This window comes from Manacus vitellinus, unplaced genomic scaffold (genome assembly GCF_001715985.3).
Source record: "Manacus vitellinus isolate BGI_N305 unplaced genomic scaffold, ASM171598v3 scaffold_15_pilon, whole genome shotgun sequence".
Classification (NCBI taxonomy): Eukaryota; Metazoa; Chordata; class Aves; order Passeriformes; family Pipridae; genus Manacus; species Manacus vitellinus.
In genome coordinates, this window is record NW_021939122.1 from 11,151,773 (window position 1) to 11,174,171 (window position 22,399).

General features: G+C 43.9%; 1 protein-coding gene across 1 annotated transcript in view; it reads left to right on the forward strand.

The window, feature by feature from the left end:
- The first annotated feature begins 55 nt into the window (after positions 1–55).
- The window catches only part of FBXW4 (F-box and WD repeat domain containing 4), a 60,282-nt gene continuing 37,938 nt past the window's right edge, over positions 56–22,399 (forward strand). Inside the window, exons 1-5 of the mRNA XM_029958570.1 lie at positions 56–219; positions 10,838–10,933; positions 13,125–13,310; positions 14,490–14,622; positions 16,796–16,890. Coding sequence (XP_029814430.1) covers positions 56–219; positions 10,838–10,933; positions 13,125–13,310; positions 14,490–14,622; positions 16,796–16,890 — 674 coding nt within the window. The remainder of the gene's footprint in view (positions 220–10,837; positions 10,934–13,124; positions 13,311–14,489; positions 14,623–16,795; positions 16,891–22,399) is intronic.

Sequence of the window (22,399 nt, forward strand, 5' to 3'; positions counted from 1 at the left end):
GAGGTGCCTCTTGTCCCCGCGAGGGAGCGGACGAGGATGGCGGGGGCTTCCCGGGATGCCTCAGCGCCAGGCCCAGCGGGAGTGCTGCAGCGTGAGGCCCTCTCCAGACCTGGAGAACTGTGTACAACTCAGGGTTCCTCAATACAAGAAAGACAGGAATTGCTGGAGAGGGTCCAGCGGAGACCACGAAGATGATGAGGGGTCTGGAGCATCTCTCGTGTGAGGAGAGACTGCGGGAGCTGGCCCGTTCAGTTCAGAGAAGACTGAGAGGGCATCTCTTTAACGCATATAAATATCTCAAAGGGTACCAAGGGGGTGGTGCCAGGCTGTTTCGGTGGTGCCCAGCAACAGGACAGGAAGCAATGGCCATAAATTAAACTACAAGAAGTTTCCCCTTAACATGAGGAAGAACTTAAGTACACTGAGGGTGGCAGAGCAATGGGACAGGCTGCCCGGGGAGGGTGTGGAGTCTCCCTCTCTGGAGACATTCCAAACCCACCTGGACACATTCCTGTGTCACCTGCTTTAGGTGACCCTGCCTTGGTAGGGGGGTTGGACTAGATGATCTTCAGAGGTCCCTTCCAACCCTAACAATTCTGTGGCTCTGTGATCAGCTTGGTCCCCAGACCGCTCCAAACAAAACGCAGAGGCTCAGGGACATCAGCCTAGGGGAGGTGGGAACATGAGGAGATGGAGGGAGCTGTTGTGTGCAGCTGGGGTGGCTCCTGTGTGCCCATGTGCCTTCACCACTTCTGAGCAGCAGCCCCTGCCATGGTCTCAAAGACACCTCAGAGAAGAAGCTGCAAGGTAGCAAGGCCTGGGATGGTGTCCTGAGAAAAGGCTTCAGAGTGGGCATGGGCCCCCAGAAACATGTATCTTAGGCTCTCCTCACAGAGCAAGTTGCTGGTATAAGTGGTGATATCTGTCACAGAGAAAGTGACTCTTGAGCCTTCATGGCTTCTGGGTTTTAAAGTTTTGTGAGTAGGGATTATCAGGTTTTTTTCCTGGTGTCTATTTTTATTTTTCCTCCAGTTCAACAGCACAACATAGGTTAGGAAGAGGTGTGAGCCCTCTTGGCTTTGCTGTGTATGACACCAGCGTCTTTCTAGATGAAGTGCCTTTGGGGCTTAGGCCTTGGTTGGTAAGGACCTAGAGTTTGCCTTTTCTCTCTCAAATCTGTTTATGTACCAAATGCCACTCAGAGACAGCCCCACAGTGTGGCTTTCCTTGCTATTTAAAGGATGCCAAGAGGAAGTTTAGAGTGTTAGGGTCTATAAATCCCTTGCTATGGTTTTCCTGTAGCTGCCGGCATGGATTTTGTTCGTCATCCAGTGACTCGGTACTGTAAACACTGTGTTGACATGACTCAAAAGAAGGGATGTCAGGTTTTGAACCCTATTTTGCTGTCTCATATTACTATTCATCAATAGCACAGACTTCAGAGAAACAATTATAGCTCCTGCTGGCAGGAGCAGAACTTTAGTGGTGGTGAAAATTCTCGTGTTGGGTTTTCAGGCCAGCACTTCAACCTACTCAGTCTTCACAGCTTGAAAGTTAAGCGGAGTTCCCTTGGAAGTCAGCAGGAATAAGCACTGCAGAATGGCTGTGTATTGGACTCTTGTCTACTGTGATATATGATTTTGTCTCCCAAGGAAATGAAGTTCTGTATTTTTCATTAAGAATAAGGTGATACTGTGCTCCTTCAGTTGCAGGAGGGATCAGGTGTACAGCAGACCAGGTGCGGTGTGTGTAAGGACCACCACTTCCCCCTGCAGAGGAAGGCAGGTCTATAAACAGCTACAGAAGAGGTTTGCTGGGTCAGAGGGTTTCAGAGAAGGGAAGGCTGCTTGAGTATCATGAACTCCCAGGGATTTCAGTGCTGTTAGATTTGCTATGTACAGGGTTTTTGTAGTAATTCTAGGATATGCTTTTGTGCTGAGTTCTATTTTCAAGTTTTCCTTAAACAACTCTAGTACTGAGAGCTGCTTTTAGCACTGATCAGCACTGCTGTGGTCCTGGGGAGTTCAATCATGGATAACACACTGAAGTGACATTACAAGTGGTTATGGAGGAACCTTGAGGTATATCCGGAGGATGAATCCTTTAGTTACTTTTGACTTCATGGAAGGCTTAGGCATTCTCCAGTTCTTTGAAACAGTGTGACAGATCTTACAGAGAATGCCACAAAGCAAACACTTGTTTTCCCCGTGTGGAGATCCAGCATCTGTGGGCAGCTGCATATGAGTTTTGCCCCAGTAGGGTAGACAGTTCTGGCAATATAGCAGTACGAGGGGATCTGGATATCTGAACATCTGCAGAAGAACCAGTGTGAGTGCATGTGTTGAGTTGTACAGCTGTAAAATTTGTAGTTAGCTGAAGAAGAGTTTGATAGTCTCTGTGGCAGCTTGAGGGTTTTAACTAGCCATGTCTCTTCCATAGCACTTGCTCCTCATGCATGTCTCCAAGATCAGGAACAATCTCTGAGATTGGTGCTCTTGCAATTGAGGGAGTAAGATTTGCAGAGAGATACTGTATTTTATTTAACACACCAGTACAAATTGGGGCAGGATTTGAGGTAAGCTTCTGGGCACATGGCCTTTCTTGATAGTAATTCTAAGTAGGAACCTGGTAGATTGCTCATTGAAGGTTAAATTTGAGCTGAGTAGGTATTTAAGCTAAAATATCACTGTGTAAATAGAATGGTGACGAAGATGATGGATAGCTGGACCTTCTTGATAACTGTGCTTTCTTAGTGATATGGAGTAACACTTGAGTTTGTCAAGCTTGGTTTTGACTCAGGAGCTGAAGCTTCTGTTGCATGTTCTGGCTAATATTGCATGAGGTGAACATTGGTTTTTATTTTTAAGAGGTTTTTGTGCAATACTGTGAGCAATTGAGAAAGCAAAGGCTGGAACTGTTTAGGGTTAATGTACTTAATAAAATAACGTGCATGGTTCTAACATTAGATTTTAAACTGATGGTCCCTTGGAGGCTGGCATAAGTTAAAAACTAGTCTAGGGAGTATTTACAGTTTAAAACAAAAACCCATCTCAGAATAGTTTGATCGTTTCTTCTGTTAAATGGCTTTTGATAAGCCATCTGTTAATGCTTTGTAAATAGCAATAAATTTGAGCCTAGAGTGAAATAGCTGTGAAACTTATCCCCTGCCCCCACTTACCCATTTTTAAAAGGGTGATTAAGTTGAAAATGACACTGTTTCTTTAAAATGTTGTTTCTGTTTGGTATATCTTCTGATAATTGTAACAAGAAGATCAGAAGGAAAGGGCTTTATCTTGTATGTGAAAAAACTGGTTTTGCAGTCAGCTTGCTTATAGAACTTCTTTATGGCAAAATAGGGAAGAGAGAAGATTGATAAGAAACTGGATGCAAACCTCTAGCTATTAGCAGCAGAAAAAAGAAAAATAGTAGTATATGTGAAACAATTTGATTTTATTTAACTTTTATATTATTAAACTATTTGTCTTCCTGGCTACATACCTTTAAAAATTGCCAGCTATGGTTATCTCTGGACACATGCTTAGGCTTAAACAATGTTAAATTGAGTTGTAATGATGCCAAAGGAAGAGATGCATTTAATCCCAGACACTAACTGTTATTGTCAAAGGCATATTCACAACATTGACCATCTCTCATATTTGCTGTTTCTGGTACATTCAGCTGATTGGGAGACACAGATGTAAGCCAAATTAAGTATTTAAGGTATTGATTCAATTGTGCACTTGCAGGAGAAGAAAGAAGTTTGCTTTGAGAGATGTATCTGTACACTTCATTCCTTTGGTGGGCTGAGGGGTATCGCTAGGTTTGCATCAGCAGGAGTCACTGTATGTTAGGAACAACAGGAGCTGATTTGCAAGGGTTCTTAAAGCACATTCTTGGTGTTAAAAATGTGCTCTTTCTTCTTTGAATCAGCAGTAAATAAATGTTCAAGAGAATATTGTGTCGCTGTTACCGAAGCCTAGAGTGGTTCTAGATGGATGTGCTTCTTGGCACCTATCCTATGCATCTCTCTGTATCAGGCTGCCACTTTTTCTGTATAGTGGTGTTACTTTTATATATAGACCTGTACTGCTAAAAGACCTTGTTATGAGGATGGTAAAAAGATAGTCCCTATGCTGAAGATTTTTACTTCACTCTGTCAAAGGAGCAGCTGAAGCAAAAGTTGAGCTCCATCTTCAAGAGGTAAGGTGAAAGGTGCAGTTTTTGTTTCAAAAACGCATGGCAGCATATCACAGTAAAGTTAAGACTTTACAACACTTTCTGGAGCTAAACTGTAGCTGAGCAGTAGCACAAAGCCTTTGGTTTTTGGTGAGTATAGTGATATTACAGTTGTGTCCTGTAGCCTGTGTCTGTTTTGCCAGCTGTTGTACAGGCCCAGCAAGAGCAGTCTGTGCCCTGATGAGCTTGCTGCCTAAATAGCCAGGGTAAACAAGGGCTGGGAGGTGAAGCAGAGGCAGAGAGATGTCAACCAAGCTGCCCTCTGTGCAGCAGGTCAGTGTCAGAGCCAGGAATAGCAGAGGGTGCTTTAAGCCTTTATCCAGTGCCTGCCTGCTGGACCACCTTGGACTGGAGAAATTGGAGAGGCAAAGAGCTCGTTGCAAGGTGGTTCTTTATTTAAAGCATGGAAGAAAGGAATAAAGTTGCAACTGGGCTAAACTTATTTCCTCTTTGTTACAAAGGAATTTTAGAGGGCAAGTTAAAAGTTGCAACCTAAATAGCTTGACAATTTGCTCTTTGTAATGTATTAATAGATGTAGTCAAAATATAGAAATGTTCCACTGTATATTTTCTCTCCCCCATCCCCTGTTCTGCCTTGCCTTCTAGGATCATGGTATATTCTCCAGTTCAGAAAAACAGATCCATTAATGGATGAATTTATCATCTCTGAGTATTTAAGAGCTTGTGTAAGCATTTCTGTGAGTTTATAAGAGCTGTGTTTTTTCCAGACCTTGGAAAAATATATACACCTACAGGAGCAGGAAATGGCCAATCTGTGCAAGTCAAATCCAAATGCAAACTGCAGCAATCATAGAAGACCTCTGCCTTCACCACTGGAAGGGGAGGGAGTGGGAATGCTTGTAAAGCTACTTCAGTTTCCTTCATCTTTTTTGTTTTACCAAAATTTCATTACATTAAGACAGAAATAAAGTAGGCAATGAACTGGTGTAGATGATGCAGAAGGGAGTACTCTGGGGAGGATATTGCAGTAATGACAAAAGCCTGGAAGAGAGCATGCAGCTATTGCTTTGTGCTGGAAAAGTCAGCAGCTTTTATAAACTGTGCTTACTTTTGTTCTTACTCTAAACTCTTAATGCCAAGCAGGACAGATCTTCCCGGACAGCTCCACAGCATTGGAACTTCTTTTTGTTCTGGGAAGGTGAAGTTTGTAAGTGTTCTTTGAGGCCTGCTTACCTTTCCCTTAAAATATTCACAATTTCAAAGTGGAAGAATTTTATGTAGTTCAGAATAGTTATGTAGTTAAAACACGTGTGCTGTGCTTGTCACTATTATCTCTGTTGAACTGGCTATAGGTTATTTCATTCTATCCAAATACTACCCTGACAGTCTACTCTTTCAGATCAGAATACACATGACAGCTCTTGAGCAGCCTCACGTTTTCTCAGATCTTTCCAGGGCCATGCGTTTTTTGAAGCAGCCCAAATTTCATCTCCAAAAAGCCAACATAGGTCCCTGAGAGTGTCCAAACCCTGCCTGGAGTTTCTAGCCATGTTCCCATTGCAATCACTTGTAAGGGAGAGGGCATCTGATGGCAGAGTGGTCGGGCTCAGTCCTGGTGATGGTGGTTTTTTTGGAAGCCTGTGTGAAGGTGTGTGTCCTTACTGTGTGTACAGAAATTTGTCTGCACCCCTAGGTATTGTTAGAGTCTCTTTTTCATGAGATGACTTGTTCGTGAGAGCTTTTGGTGGAGCAGTTGACCTGCACAGCCTGGTACTGTCTGAGATGGCATAGACACACTAGAGAAGGGAAGGAACAGCAAGAGAACAGTCAGTAGAACTTTCTTCTGTCTTGGAGTTATTTGAGCCTGTGTCACGTAGGGAGGGGGGGAGCACAGAAGACAGGCTGAACGTGGCAGTAAGCTAAATAAGGGTCATGTGCTAAAGGAATTCAGTTGGAATTTTTGTCCTGGAAGAGACATTTTGAAAGCCAGCCGACCTGTTGAGGACAGCAACAGGAGCTTCTGACATAAATAGCTTTTCCCTCTCGGCTGTCTGTTGGTGGCCTGTGACTTGTGGCTGCACTGAGCCCCTGCCACTCAACAGGTGTGTCCCAATTACACAAATAAGCACAGTTGGTCCTTGTGTTAGCCACCCTTGCCACAGGGCCAAGGTTGAAAGTGAGGCTTAGCCACTGTGACCTGTTTGTTCTCTGTATGACCCTTCCAGTCAGGCCTGAGGCAGGCCGGTGACAGCCTTTATGTAGACAACAGATTTTGTCCATGGAAGAAATTCAGTCTCAGCAGGTCTCTGCAGATTTGCATTTCCAGATGAGCTCTTTGGTAGTTAAAATGTAGCAAAACGTGAAGGATTTTGCTGGGTTAGGATGCCCCATGCAGCTGGGAAAATACACGGTATGACATGTCGGTGTTACCTTCTGTAACACAGTATGTGTTGTTGCAGGCACCACTGTTTTGGCATATGCTGAAATTGTAGATGGCCAGTAGAAATCTCCCTGGGATGCAGTGAAGTGCAGAAGCTCTCGCTATTGCAGAAATACCATTTCTGATGGCAAAGGACTTTGTGTGAGGAGGGGATAAATGAAGGCAAAATCTGTTGGATATGAAGCTTTAGGAGGCAATGTGCTTGGACTCTGGCTGAGTGATTCTTTCATTGCTTTCTTTTGAGGCCCAGACCAACAACTGCCATGGTGGCTGAAGTCACCTGCATCAGTGGTGCTGTGTGGGGACAGTCCCAGTCTCTCACTTCAGCAGCTGGGAAATGGACTCCAGAAGGAATATTACATTTCTTTTGGCAACTCTGCCAAGAAAGAGAGGAAATTCATAATTTGAGCAAAATACATTTAGCTTTTTTTTTGTATGGTGGGGTGAGGTAGGAAGGGGGAAATGAAAAATCCTTTGTAATGGGTTGCTTGGGATGATTTTTCTCCTGGAACTCCCTCTCAGGTTGTGAGAAATATTCTTTCTTAGCGTAAGGGAGTCTTTGTAAGGGGAACTTCCATCAGGAGTGCGTGCAACGGGAAACACACGTTAGGTCAGGTCAAATATTGCACTGTATGGTTTGGGATCCCAACAGAGTGCTTTTTGGATTAATTAGGTAATAACAAAGGTAGCCTTGCGTGTTCTTTGCCATGTAATTTTATCAGCTGTTGATACTGTGATGCCCTAGCAAAGGTGTAAGATGATGCACACTAGTGTGTTTTAAGAACATTTTTCTTGAATTTCATTGAGTTTTCACATTCAGTGTTCACTGGTTCCTCCATCCTATGTTTCTAGGATGTTGGACTGTACTTCAGTTGCTTTCTGATGCAGGGCTGCGTAGGTCCTGCTAAAAATAGCAGTCCTTCCTCAGTGAGTCAGCCTTCAGCAGTCTTGAAGTTCCCTGTTGGGTGGCTTCTCTGGGAACATGAATGCCAAGATCTTGATTTCACAGAGCGCTTATGCGTGTACTGAATTTTAGGAATGTGGCTTAGTATTTTGCTGGATTGCAAACTAAGAAAGGTCAAAGTATTCACTGGCCAGTGGATAGTAGTCCCTTCCCAGCATTTTATGTAGTATTTGGCTTCATAAGGTGGTTTAGTCTCCTGAATCTTTGGGTGTTCAGCACAGTTGCTGAAGTGAGAGGCACGGTTAAGTCAACCACTGTGTTTAGATGTGTGATGTCTGTTGATTACCTATCATGGAACAATTCTTAAAAGTTTTTATGTGTAGGAAGTGTGTTGATCATGATTGAAGCAAAATAGTTTCTTGTAGGGGAGAAAAGGAAATTTCCAATCAAATTATTAAGTTTATATGGTGATGCCTTTTTTAACTTTCTAAGATTTGAGAACTGTTCTCATGCATTGCAGTGATTCTCATCACATTTTTTTTGTATCCTGGGAATTACTGTGGGGGGTGCTGTTGAGGAATCAAATAAAATATAAAATTATTAACAAATATCAAATTGTATCTCAATACTTGATTCCATCGCTGGGCTCCATTTAACTTCTCTTCTGGTATAGGGGATTGTATGTCTCTGACCAGCACTTGAAAATCATTGCAGTTCAGTCTCTGCTGCCTTGGCATTGCCAAAGGGGAGGGATGTATCAGTCCAATTTTTACATCAACTTTCTCCATATGTCCCTTTTCTTGCCTCTATTTTGATTGAATAAAATGCCTGGAAAACAAAAGATGGATACTTTTAAGACATGTTTAAATTAACTGGATCCAGAGCTGTGATATGGAGGAGGCAGGCTGGATGAATAAAATATCTATTAACAGTAAAACAAACAAAAAACCAAACCAAACCCTCCCAAAACCCCACCAGACCTCCCCCCAAATAGTCCTCCCCACACAACCCTCAGCCCTTCCAGATTGAGGAGATTGATTTCTGTGGAAGAATGAGGTGTCTGTTGCAGGAGTAAGCATGGTAGTGAACTGGTACCCTGAGCCAAGCCAACGTGTGACTCTTCTGAAATTCCACTTTCAGCAGCAGGAGGACCAAGGCCTGCCTCCCAGCCAGAAAAGTGACCAGCAGTGTAAGATGGAGGCTGCTTTTTTGACCTTGGATTCACCTTTTTCAGAGCCTTGGAAATTCCATCTAGTCTTAGTAGGGTTTGTGCACTGAGCTCAGGATGTCTGGTTGGGCTAGCACGTGTTGGAAGGGGGTTGTGGCGTGAGTGCATTTTCCATCACTGTGTAAGCTGGTGACTTAAAATCTGTACGTGGGGAGAACTTAACTGGGGGTTGAGTGTGGGGAGGAGAAGTGTTTTGGAGTAATGAATGGAATTGGATGTAGGCGGAGAGCCTGAACTCTGTCTGGGAGAGTAATAAGCAATGAGGAGAGTAGACCTGACCTGACTTTTCAGTGCTGTGCATTCCTCATCTCAGACACTATCTGGCCCCATGAGCTCCTGCAAGTGCTCCCTTTAAAAAAGGAATTCCTCTTCTTGCAGCCTAGGCTGACTCTCTATTTGCTTTTTTTGTTTGTTTGTTTGTTTTTCAATGGCTATGAGAAATAAAGAGCTTGTAGCTTTTTAAATTCAGTTTTAATTGGTGTGGCTCTACTGATCATAAAGTTAAAGTTGCATGGCTTTCTAGGGGACGAAAAGCTTTTCTGTGTGTGGTTTCTGTTTTTGTTTAAAATGGGTCACATGCCCAGGAATGCAGTCAAATTATAATGGTGACTAAGTGCCGGAAAGCATAGAAAAGAGGAGGGAAGGGTGAGCAGAGAAAAAGAAGCCTGAGGCTATGGAAGGAAGGCTGGGAAAATAAGAGTCTGGCCAGACCCCAGGGCCAGGTTAGAGATTCCTACACCCATTAACAACCACAGGAGATGTTTATTTACAGGGAGCTAATCTTTGTTTTAAAAATGACAGAGTACCCAAAAATGCCACTTTTGGGAAGTGGACTGAGGGGACTACAGGGAGGGGAGGAGGGAACTGGTTCTGATCGGGCACCAATTCCCATCTCTTAAGGATCTTCCCTTCATCCTATGCATCTGGGAACACTGACTGTTGAGAAATGCATGAAAGGGGGATAAACTCTTACAGTCTAGGAAGTGGTTCACAACTCCTAGTTAAGAAGGATAACTTCAAGAGTTTCTTCTTGTTTGTAGTTTTCTGATTTTTTTCTACCTAAGCAGCTCCACCAAGGATATGGAATAATTAAATTTTGATATGAGAAAAATGGGAGCTAAAGCTGCCTATTTCTCCATCTTTCATCAACTGTGGAACATTGAAGCAAACCAGGTATTGAACAGCTGCTTGAACTGGGTATGTTCATGTAGACTCTAAAGAGACCTTCGTCCCAGGTCTCTGTGGTACCTACTTTTTGTCACTTCTTGAACTGTGTTATTTTTGGTTTGTTTCAGCTCATCCCAATAACTTTGATTTGTATCCCAGCAACGGCTTATGAAAACTGTAGTCTCTCTTTTAGTAGTTTTGTCTGACTGTAAGTAGAGAATTTTCCAGTGATGTGCTGGAATTCTCTATCCTTTGGTGAGCAGCTGCAAAAGATAGCTTGTCTTGGTGTGTGTCTGCATTGGGTGGTTTATACAGACGAATGTATTTTATCTTTAGTCTGAAGACATCTTGATTTCTGATTATTGTATCTGGTTATGTGATTGTCAGACAGGTTAGACTCTGGAGCAGTTTCTTTGCTAGTCCTTCTGGATAGACACACTCCTCTGGCTTCCAGTTTCAGTGTTCTCCTGACTAGTGTTTCCTCCATCTTTTCTTGTGTGGTGTTGTCCTTAATTGGCTCTTTTTAGTCTCTATTAAAAGAGTGATGTACTGGTTCTTTTGGTAGTTCTTTTCTGTGTCATCTTGTTTGGATTACATTTTGTCTGAACCTGTGTTGCATTCAGTATAGTTGATCAAGTCTTGATCAGACTTAAGGCTTGTACACTAGTGATCATCAGAAGTGACTTTCTGTGCTAATAATCCCCCACTCTGCTCAGTGTTCCTTTCTTCTCAGCTCTCATGAATGCGCTTGCTGTGGTGTGGCTCTGGCACCATCAGCATTTGCCAGTTCATGGTTTGTGGAACCAGGGTGAGAGCTTACCTGTGACCAGCTCGAGTGCATTTGTTGTCCAGATAGCATCACTCCTGTTTGCTAATCTCATCTCTCTTCCTCTGTCTGCAGAGCTGCTGGCATTCCAGTGAAGGAGAGGGTGAAAGTATCTCAGAACTGGAGGCACGGACGCTGCCGGAGGGAGACAGTCCTGAAATGGAAATGCAAGCAAGTGGCTTCTTTCTCCTCATCTTTGTTCTGTGACCGCTGCTGTGGGGCCTTGGGTTTGTGCCCATGCCCTGAAATGAGATGTTTTCTACTCCTTGTGCTACATAGGGTTGCTGGCCTATTTTAGCTGTTGCTGGCCAGCTGGATGTGGGGTAACTAGAGTTGCTGCCTTGACCTAAGGATTCATGCTGAGTAATTTGAAATTGATCTGATCTGTACAGTTTTACTTGGATTTAGCAATCTTTACTACAGACTTGAACTGTTGTGTTCATATCTACTGCTGTATTCCATGAGCAGTTTTCTGTCCTGCTCTCACAATGAGCATACCTTGATCCCTGATGTGGACTTAGGTGTCCCCTCAAAATACTTGGGTTTTTTCCTGTGGTTTTTCCTGGTCCTGATTTGGATGTACAAATCTAAAATGCTAATTGACATTCTTTGGCCTTATGCCTCTTCATTCTGATACCTTAGGCTCCTCTCCTTCACTTAAAAAAAAAAGTATATTTGACATTAATGAGAGGGGATCATTGTTAAATTCTTGTTTGCAAAGGTATATTCGGCTTTCAAAGCAAAGCATAAGATAGGTCTCTTGTCTGAACAGCACATGTAAATTTTCAGCCTTCTCATCATCAGACTGAAGGAAAAATGAGAAAGACTATGGTTTGTTAGCTGCTGAAGAACAGGGACCTTCTACTGAGCTTTCATGCCTTTTTGTGCTGTGTAGATTGAAGTGATGGATAATGTGCCACTTCTTTTCTAAAGTCCTGGGAACAGCTGTAATGAGCAGAGTGGATTTTGGTGCAGGTTGTATACCTGCCTTTGAAGTGCTTGCAACCATCTGTGAAGACAGGCTCTGTGGATGTTAGAGATCATTACTAAACCAGCTTCCCAAGTGAAAAGGCAAGGACTGATTTAATGAGGCCACCATCCAAATGGCATCCTCCAATTTTCATTTATCCTGCTTCAGATTTGTTACTTCTCCTTATGAAAAAGCCATAGAAAAAGGTAAAAAGCTAAACTGCAGCAAAAGGAGAGCCACAGAAACTGGCTGTAGTCTAGGTAAGCTGGATATTCACTTGCTTTTAGAGGATGTGTAGGAGTGGAGGAAGGAAGAGGAAATCAAAGACCGCCTAAAACCAAAGCTGCTGCTCTAAAGATGCCTCTTTTTTCCATGCATATGATCAAGTCCCAGATGGACACTATAAACTCAACTACTTTGTCCGTGTGACTAAAAGCCTGTTATTGGAGATGAACACAGGCAAGCAGGAACCTTCTGTCTAATGAGCAGTCTTGTCCTCTTGCTTGTCTCTGGTTGTTCATTGTGATGCTGTGAGGTACAGCTGCATGTAGTGGCTCTGATGACGCAGAAAAGCATGACCTCTGAGGATGAATGATCTAAAAAAAGAGGGAGACAGGTTTTCATGAGGAGCCCTCCTGCTTTCAAAACAGTTTGTTCTTGAATAGCTTGAAAGCTGGTTTTGCTCAATGTTTCTGTGGGTGTTGGTGCACTCAGCAGTGGCTGCAGAGTGCAGACAATTCCATGCATCCATGCCCCATAGGACATGAGCCTCAGGTCTCTTTGTATCTGGCCTTGCTATATCCAGAAATCTTATTTGCTGATTCTCTGACGGCTACACAAAAACAAGATCTTGAGCAAAGGTCTGACTGCCTAAGTGTGCATTGTAGCCTGTTTTCTTCTGTATTTTGGTTTTGTTTCAAGAATAAATAATCCTTTTGGCTCAGCAGTGGAAGAGGTGTGCCTGTAGAAAAATACCTCCAACAGCCTCATATTGAAGGCTCTGTCAGAAGTGCTTAGCACAGCTCACCAATGCCTGAGAGTCTAGTTTCTTAAAAAGTACAGGGCTCATGTGCAAGCTCAGGGACCCTTAACTATTTCCTGTCTAACCTCACTAGACTTTTGACCACCTTCTCCTTCAGAGATTCCATGCTTCCTTTTCCTCAGCTCTTGGTTAGAAAAATGCCTGCAATGTAACCTGCTTCCTATGTTGCTGGAGAAGGTCTGCTTTTGTATGTGACCTGCAACTCCAACTTCAGTTTTCTTGAGTGGGCATTTGTTTTTCTTCATATATTTACATATGCAGTCTTTTATTTTTATTTTGCGTGTGAGATTGTTTTGTTTTGTTTTCTTCTCCCCACTCCTGCATGCCCTCAACCTGCTCTCTATTTACAGTTTGATGCCGTGGATGGAGCTGGATGGCGAGTATCTCTACCTGTCTCAAGCAGAGAACATCCAGGCCTACCCCATCTGTCCAGAGGGTACAGGTTTGCAGCGTCACCCTCAAGCCATCTTCTCTGGCCACCAGGAGGACGTATGTCGCTTCGTTCTTGTCAACTCCCACATCGTCAGCGGAGGGGGGTAAGTTGCATGAATGAAGGAGCCCAAGGATTGTGGCACTGAAGTTGGAAAGATTTTGTGTAACTCCAGCCCAGAGCAGAGGGGCCAGTCTTGTTACACAGTGTCCTCATGCTTGGCTGTGGTCAACTGCTGCTGCTTCCTCTCTTATAATTTGATTCTGTCCTGGAAAAGCTTCTACTACAGCAGTGAAGGAGCTTAGTCTCATGCTGTTGACCTTATAAAGTGTCCTTTTCTCTTTTGAACTTGTATAAACATCCACAGGATGTTGAATCGGGATTGAATGATTGCACGCCTGACTGATGTGCAAGTTTCATTTCTTTCCCTGTTAGAGTTGGGGTAGCAAGACTGTTCTAATAATCAGTACTGCTGGTTAGCTGGGACTGCAATGGTGCAGAAAGCTTTCTAGGGACAAGTATATATTTATTAGATCCACTGATATAATTGTGGAGAGGGGGAAAACTGCCAAGCGTTCCAGCATACACACACTTCTCCAATTAATTTTGCATCTGACTGGCCTTTTTCAGCTACAGCAAATGACAGACGTGTTGCTTATAAAGTTATAGCCATTAAAATACACAGCGGTTAAGCACGGAGCTGGGAGAGACAAGCATGGCTGTCTGCCCTGGATATGGTGAGACTCTCCCCCATGAACTGTAGCCCAAAATTCAGGTGAAAATGAAGGCATGCATTTAAAATTCCAGTAACGGTATTGTTTGAAAAAAGTCTAAATGTCTGTGTAGTCAATTCAAAGTACAGCACCCTACATGGCTGCTCTGAAATGAATGAAAAGCCGAGACTTGGACGTGGGTGAGAATGTCCTCTAACTTGTTCCCTTAACTCCAACCATTCAGCATACAGATAGTATTCTGGCAAGCTCAAAGTAGTAGGAGGAGGAATGGTTGCTCTGCTAGTTTCTGCAGCTTAACACAAAGTGGAAGGTGGAAAGATCGCCAGGAAAATTTTCACGTGCATCAGATCAGGCTTTGACTGGCCAGATGTGGGATCACAAGAGAACAGGTGATGTGTGAAGGGTGGAGGGTTAATAATGCTACATGAATTTCAGCTTCTACGAGAGACCAGTCCTGGTCTTTTTGTGACGCTCTTAAGCGCTAGTGAAAGGTGCGTGTGCAGGGGAGATGCAGCTAATACAAACTCTCTGTTTGGTGATTTGTTTTTCAGGGATGGAAGTATTGTCCTTCACAAGATCCATGGCTCCTACAGTGTCAAGTTCTCTGCGCATGAGCAGGAGGTGAACTGTGTGGATTTCCAAGGTGGCCTCATTGTCAGTGGCTCCCGGGACCGAACAGCGAAGGTGAGCAGTGATGTTTCAGCAGCTGCGGGTGCTGCTGCAGAGGTGACTTCAGAGGTCTTGTGCCATGAATATTTAAGTGTCAGCAGAACTGTTGTGAGCCTGTACTCCTTGCAGGAGGAGCACTGGTTATCTTAGTATAGGCTCATGTCTCTGAAAAGATGCTTGCTGTGCCAGGCTTTTAAGGAAGAAATTTGGCAGGGGTTTACAACATCAGCTGCTGGCTTAAACTAGGACATGCAGAAGGCAGAAGCTGATATTTTGCTTCTTTCACTGTATATCTGTCTACACTGTAGTGGAGATCTGTGCCATTTAATGTGAAATTTGCTCTATGTGTCTCAAACCCATCCTTGCTTTGTGGTACAGTGTGGTTTAACTTGCTCTCTGATACATATTCAGTCTCTGTAAAGGATAGCATGATGTCTTTTCCTATGTTCCTAAATAATGTTCATTTATTTGTGGTGGGGGTTTTTTTGTCTGGGTTGTTGGGGTTTTTTTAATGGTTCTTGGTTTGCTGTATGTTGAAAACTTTGGCTTTTGCTCAGGGTAGGCTGATGAATACTCTTGGTCCCTAGTTCCTCTCATAGGGCATTGACAGAGGTTAGAGGAAAAACAGCTATTCCTCTTTTGCAAGAGAGGAAGTTGGAGCAAAGGAAGACTTAAATGTCTCTTTCAAGGTTTTGTAGGAAGCATGTGGAAATGGGTAACTACCTGACAGGCTGCTAAGCAGCATGACCCTATTTATTTTTGTTGTCCTTCTGTACAGATGTACTCCTGGATAAAATCACTCCCAAGTAAAGCAGTGTTCAGATGCAAAAGGCACTACTGGGAATGCTGTTTGCCTCCTGGGAGCAAGGCCTTGATGCTGCTTTGTCTCACACTTTAACAGGGCTGCTCCTCTCCGGTCTGTGGAGCCTCTTTTCTGGGAAATTCCTTTTTGCTACTTCTCTGACAGCTGGAGGACAGACATCCCCGACCTTGAGAACAAATTCCTGAAGGCCAGAGGGGAATTTAAGGCTGTTTTCCTTGGAGCTAGTGTGAGATCTTGCCCACCCAGTGCTCCCCACAGCATATGTTCTGGAGATGTTCACCTCTTATTTTTTATCATCTCTTTTGTATGCTCTCTTGTTTGCACGAATGAGACTCTTGGAGGGTGGAAGGGAATCCCTACCAGCCTTTTAAAGGGGCTCTAAGTGTCTAAGCTATTGAGGGCTCTGCCGAGTGTTGATTAGGACTAAGCCCTGAAGAGCTGCTAATGTACATTCCTGTGTGATAGGCAGCAGATAGTGTGCTCTGAGCAATATTTTTAACCTGTAGGAGATAGGGATGCCTTAAAGGAGTTAAGCTTTTCTGCTGCTTTTGCTGACACTAGGTGCTAAATTCCCCGCTGACAAGAATAGCCTGCAATCCTGGGCATTATCAACAAACAAACAAATAGGGCACTCCCTGCTTTGAAGTCTTGAAGTGAAACATTGGGGGTTGGTTACAGAGAAGGGGGGGCTTGCCTCCCATGGGCCAAGAATGATGGCAAGGTGGAGAAAATGAGGGCCACAGGCAGAGGCTCCAGCAAGAATTTTTGGGCCTTTATTAGGACCCAGAAACAAAGGGGTGAACTGGTGGAAGGGGATGTGCATGTTTACACTGATGGGGGAGGGAAGAGATTTTCTCACACTGTCAGTGAGCAAGGGGGACCTATTTGAAAACAGCCTGGGGTACACTTAAACTTGGTCTGAAGGGGGTGGATTTATAAAAGAAAACTATTTTACAGGCTGGTGAACAATTAATTTTATAGATAATATTAATGAAAATTTTTCAGAGGTGCTACAAAGTCTTTCCACACTGTTCAAGAGAACATATTTGAACAAATCCCACTTCTTGTTTATTTAACTACAGCAGGTGATAACTTTGTGTTGAGTGCTGCCCCTAGAGAGCAAGTGGTGATGGGGGTGCTCTCTCCCTAACCAGTCGGGTGGAACGTCATTCTCATAAGTTGAGATGTTTCTGCCAGTGATTGAAGGCTCTGCTCCTCAAAAATAAGTAATGGGAATTCAGGGAGAGGAACTTGGGGAGGGTAGGCATGGCAATTTTGGCAGCTCTTCCAGCACAACATTAGCAGCGTGCATCCTACCTTCTGCAGTTTTGGATGATGTGGCATAACATGCATCTCTCTCTTTAGGTTTGGTCCCTGTCCGCGGGCAGAGTTGGTCAGTGTCTACATACAGTGCAGACAGAGGATCGAGTGTGGTCCATTGCTATCAGCCCATTATTAAGGTAACTGAGATCTCTTTATTCCCAATTTCCAACAGAGAGAAGTAAAGGAGTTGGGTAGGCTGTGCGTCCACAAATCTTTCTGAGACACCAATGTGACAGTTCAGGGACTTGGTTTGGGTGAAGTGCTTCTGCCTGCAGCAGGTGCTCAGGGAAGAGCATATGATCTTTTTTTCATATAACAGTGGAGTGATCCACTCATAAAGAGGCCGTGAAGATTGCCCTGTGTTCCTCTTAGCACCTCAGGTGGGACCTGTTCATTCTTTCTTGCTGAACGAGCTCTGACTTGCTAATTGCAAGCAGTGACTTGGATCCTCTTGAGTTTTTCTGTGCTGAAAAGATGCCAACTTGTTTTCTCATTCTCTGGCAGAAGAGATGCTGAGCGAAAAGGTCCCTGTTTAAGAGCCGTATGCATTGATTAAAGCTCAGTTTTCTTTGAACAGGCTGAACTGGGAAAGATGAAGTGGAGTTCGGGGATGAGGTTTTCCAGCCTCTATTGTCTGTATCTCTGTGCTTCTAGTGCAGGTGTAATTCTACAACTACAACTTCAGCATGGGAGGCAAGGACAGTACATACAGCAGTATCTTCCAGGATGTTTTTCAAAGTGCTCCTGTTCTTGAGGAAGTGAGAATCTGAGAAACTTAAACTCTAACTTTTAAAATCTCACACCGACCAGCAACGATGTATCTCTTTGGTTCCCTGGTTTAGGTGGTCTTCTGCATGCAAGAGAGATTCTTCTTCGGTGTAGCTTGAGGAAGAGAGGAAGAAGAGCTGTTGTTGCTGCCAATGTGATATCTGCAACTACTGAATTTTAGGCTTGTGCAAAACCAAAATACTTCCCACAACTGCTGTTCTTAGATCTCCAAGCTTGTTTTGCAGGCAGCAGAAACATAGTGATACAGAGCTGATGGCATTATCAGGGAAATGACACTCCAGCCTTGCTATGATTTTGCTCTTCCCTTGTTTCTTTGCTCCGAGTGTTTGAGACAGATAGTGTTTTTGAAGAAGTGCCATGTGCATTCGTGGATCTGCAAGATGCGAGATAGAAGCCCTCTTCTGTCTTCTGTGCTGCAAGGGCCCCTTTTCAAGCAGACAGGCTGTGGCTCAGGCCACTGGGCTGGTTAGGGCCCAGTGACATGCTGCTTCCTACTCCTAAGTGATGACCTACTGCCGTGGCCTCTTGTCAGGACAGTGTTCCTCTCCCTGGTGTGCATGCTTGTGCACACTCTCTGTCACAATATTTACCCTCAGTCTCCCCACCCCTACCCCCCTTCCTCCCTGCAGGGTGATAAATTGGAGGTGGTGGAACAGCTACCCCATGAACAAGTGAGCTTAAATTGTGCACTCTCATTTTTTTATGAGACTGTGCACTGTACCAGCCTCTCCCACTGGGCCATCCTACTGCACCCCCGCTTACCCCTCCATATTTTAGGGAGGGAGGTGTGGAGAATTAGAGCCAATTAGCCACGTCATTAATTCTTCAATTTGACGGCTGATATAGCAAGGTCCGAAACACGCTGCTGACCTCGTATAATGGGAACCCTGCTCCTTAACATATTGACGATGGGAGAAGTTAATTAAAATTCCACAGAGAGAAGGTGTCGGCTAACCTATAAACCTGTCGCTTCTCAGAACAAATCACAGCCATCCTAGAAGAGAGAGAGGATCAGAGCAGGAGGACATGTGGTGGGGGAGGGCCAGGGCAAGGGGCAGGGGAGATGAATTTTTCACTAATAGGTTTTATTACTTGCTGTCTAATGAGTGTGAATATCAAAAAGATAATATCTGGTTTCTAGCAAGGTCTGCTTTGGGGAGCTCTGTGGTTTCTGTTTTATTTGCAAGAGCCCATATTTCACCCATATGCATTCCCTATGCACTTGAGTCTGAAGCTTTTCTTCCCTTACAGTCCGCATCCTTCTTGCCAGAGTTTGGATGCATTTGTTCCTCAGTGAGGCTGAACATGGCCTATAACCTCCATTTCCTCCTAAACATTTGACATGCTCTCCTGATTCTCTCTTCACACTTGTCCTGATGTAAACTGAGATCTCCTCCATCAGGACAGGTAGTTCTGCTGGTGTAGAACTGCTGTAGAATCAGTCTCCAACCACCGAAGTATTTTGGCCCTTTGCTGCTGAGAACCCACCAACTCTCTCTACTATGGACACACAGAGACCAGAAACAGCTCAAAGTAGTTGTGTGCAGTGGGGTAGGAGCAGGGAAGGCTCCTCCAACTCTAGCCATTCGAAATGGCTTTGGAGAGGCTGCAGTTGCCTGACCTGGAAGTTTGCTGGGACTAGGACTCTCTAGAGTAGTCAGGGTTGTATTCTTACTGAACCCCAGCTGTTAATGGGCAGGACTGAAACTTTTCTTGCTTTCCAGTGATATCTTCCTCTGTGTGAAGCTTCCTTACAAAGTATCCTATGTGCTCCTGACCCACAGCTGGGTTTTCTGCTGTGTCTGCTATAGTCCTGCACTGCTGGACTGCTGCTCTAATGGACAGTGTTTGTACACCCAAATGTGTCAGAGACTTGTGCTCTTGAAGCACAGCTTCTCCGGCTTCAGGAATCTTTCTTAGGTGTTCTGCTTTGATTTGTCCACAGTTTCTCTGTGTCACTACAAAGATCATCCTGTGGTTGTGCTGAGCTGGGGAGGAGGCTTCCTGCTCTTTGTGTAGTGGTACTGGACTGGATGTTTTTAGGGTCTGCAAACAGAATGATTCCCATAAGGGAGATTAAGTAGAGTAAAAGATAGTAAAAGTGTATCAAGAGTATTGGATCTTCTGTTCATTCTGTGAGGGGGAGAACTGTGCTTAGTCCTCTGTATAATCTTTTCAGTCATGGAAGTGCCTTGACATCCATGTGTGGTGTTGGAGCTTCGTTGCTTTAGGGACCCCTAACAGTGCCCAACAGGGTAGTGGGGATGGGGAGGGCGTTCTGTTCCTTCTGGGTTTTCAGTAAGTTTTCTCCAAAGCTATGCAGGTTGGTGTGCTTGGGAGAGCAGATCCTACACTGCATGTGACATAGGGACTAGAGAAGAGTCTGAGAGTATCCTTAAATTAGGACACTTAAAATAAGTATGCCTCAGTTTGCTTCAACAACTGGTTTAATTGGTCTCCAGAGCTGCCCTTCTCCATGGATTTGTAAAATGCTGTACTAACAGAGAGGCTGCATACCCTAAGCCATGTCTCTTAGTTGCTTGTAATCCCCTTCCCCCAAGTTCATTTGCCTTTTGAACTCTGCATCATGCAGATGTTAAACTTTCATTTACTGGTGCTTACTGCAGTGACTTATGTGTGCTCAGGGACCAGGGCAAGCCTGAGTGCAGTGGACCAATTCGAATGTGCAAAGTGAAGCAATCCCTGGGGTTTCTGGTAGAGTAGTGGCACCTTCATGCTTTGTGGTTCCCTGAAGTGGCAGTAGCCAGGAAAGAGTAAGGGACCACTGTACACCGTAAACTGGAGGGGAAAGAAAAAAGTGGACCTTGATGTTAAATTGATTATTAATCTTGGATTCAGAATTTTTTTGGTGTTGGATTAAAAAAAGTATTCAGATCTAAGCTGGCTTCTCCAACTGGGTCTGGCCACTGGCATTTGCTATTTTAATTTTAAAATATTTATCGTGAGAGCAGGTCTTCCCATGTTGTCCTTGAAGTGTGTCAGATTTTAAACCAAGAAAAGAGAAGATGGAGGCACAAAAATGGTTACCAAGTGTAGATAGAGAGCTAGGAAACCATTGGTACCATTTGGGGCAACATCAGGCAACCATCAAGTGCCCTGTTGTGGCAGAGACATGCCTTGGGTGTGTAAGCCGAAGAGACAGTCTCTCCTTTTCTAACTATGCCATTAGTCTGCTGCACTACATGACCTCTCCTCACAGATGTTGCCTTGGCAAAGTGCAGGTTTACTCCAGAGAGGAGGAAAGTTTTACTAAAGACTAGCTATCTTCACTGAATGTTTAATTTAAAGGCAAATAAGTAGTTCTGTGAGCAGTTGAATTAAAAAAGCCAAGCTGATTCTCTCTTCTATTTATGCAGTGTTGTAGTTGAGATCCAACTCCTCTATTTGAACATGCTATTTTGAATCTCTGTTAATTGCCTCTCCCATGGATTATTATGGGGAAATAATATCTGGGGAGATTTCTGCCTCTGTGGACAACCTCAGGCAAATTTTAAAATGTACCCCAAACTTGTTGGGTAAAAGAAGGAAGAGGAAGGTTACTGACAGGAAACTTGACTGAATGGGGCAATTGACATTAGAGACAATCAAAATTATTAATTTTGAGGGCTTCTTTTTAATGGTTATCTAGAAACTTTTTGTGGGATTGTAACAATCTGATTTGAAGTTTGCATTAGAGCAAACCAACCCATTTGAATCAGAGCAACTTAGCAGTGGTTTTAACTGTGCAATTGAAGCCCTAACATGCTGCAGTTAAAATGTTTGATAATGTTCCCCCCACTCTCATTTTATCAGCACATTTCCCCTATCACATATCAAGATGAGCTGCTGGCTGTAGTGGTACTCTGTTTTGACCTAGCTTTATGCAGTTAACCTCTCAGAGTCTGCTAGGACTTAGGACAAGTAACTGGATTTTATTCTGGTTTGTGCACTGCCAGCAAAATAGCCAGCAGCAATAGCTCTGCCGTCCTTGGGGATCTTTGTAGAGCCTGGTCGGTTTGAATAATTGAGAGGGGACTTTGACCTGCAGCTGTTTCTTAAGCGGGGCAGGAAGAACCTGCTCAACTGTGAGATCCCAGGGTGAACGTGCAGAGTTAGTGGTGGCATTAACTACCATCGCTCACTGACCTCAGAGAGTGATCTGGATGTGGGTTTCTAGATATATGCAATAGTCATAACTGACTTGCTGCTCTTTCACCCTAAAGCTGAAGAGCAGGAAATGAGTATCAGTTTCTCCCCTCTGGAGCTAAAATGACACCTGTGTCTTATCCCTTTGCCCTGACTGTTCCCTTGATGTTGGGAGGAAGAAGACTTTGTTTTACCATCTGTAATTGTGTGATAATGACTCTATTTGGTCTTCTTCACATGGGTGAACACATGTACACACATGTCTCTTGTCGCTTTTGTCTAGAAACAAACACATATGCACACACTTCTATAGGTTGAGAAACTGCAGCTTACCTTTCTTCACTTCAATTTCTTTCCTTTGCCCTCTAAAGCTCACATGATTGATGACTTCCTCCCTTTTTGTCACTTTTAGCCAATACTCTAATGTATATATTTTCTGTGACTGTGTGAATTGGCTCACTAGTGGTTGTGGGCAGGTGAGCGGGTTTTGGGAGGCAGTAGCTGAGTTAGAACCCAGACATCTGTTTCTAATCGTGTGTAGCTGTGTTATATATTGAATTTTTTTTTTCTCCCCCTGCAGTTTTTTATCATCCTTCCCCTTGCTTGAGGGGAAAGTCTGTCTCAGGAAGCTTGGAGGAAGCATCTTTCTTGTGCTGCTTGGTTTGCACAGGAGAATCTGTTTAATCGATGTGACAGGAGAAACTTAGTTGA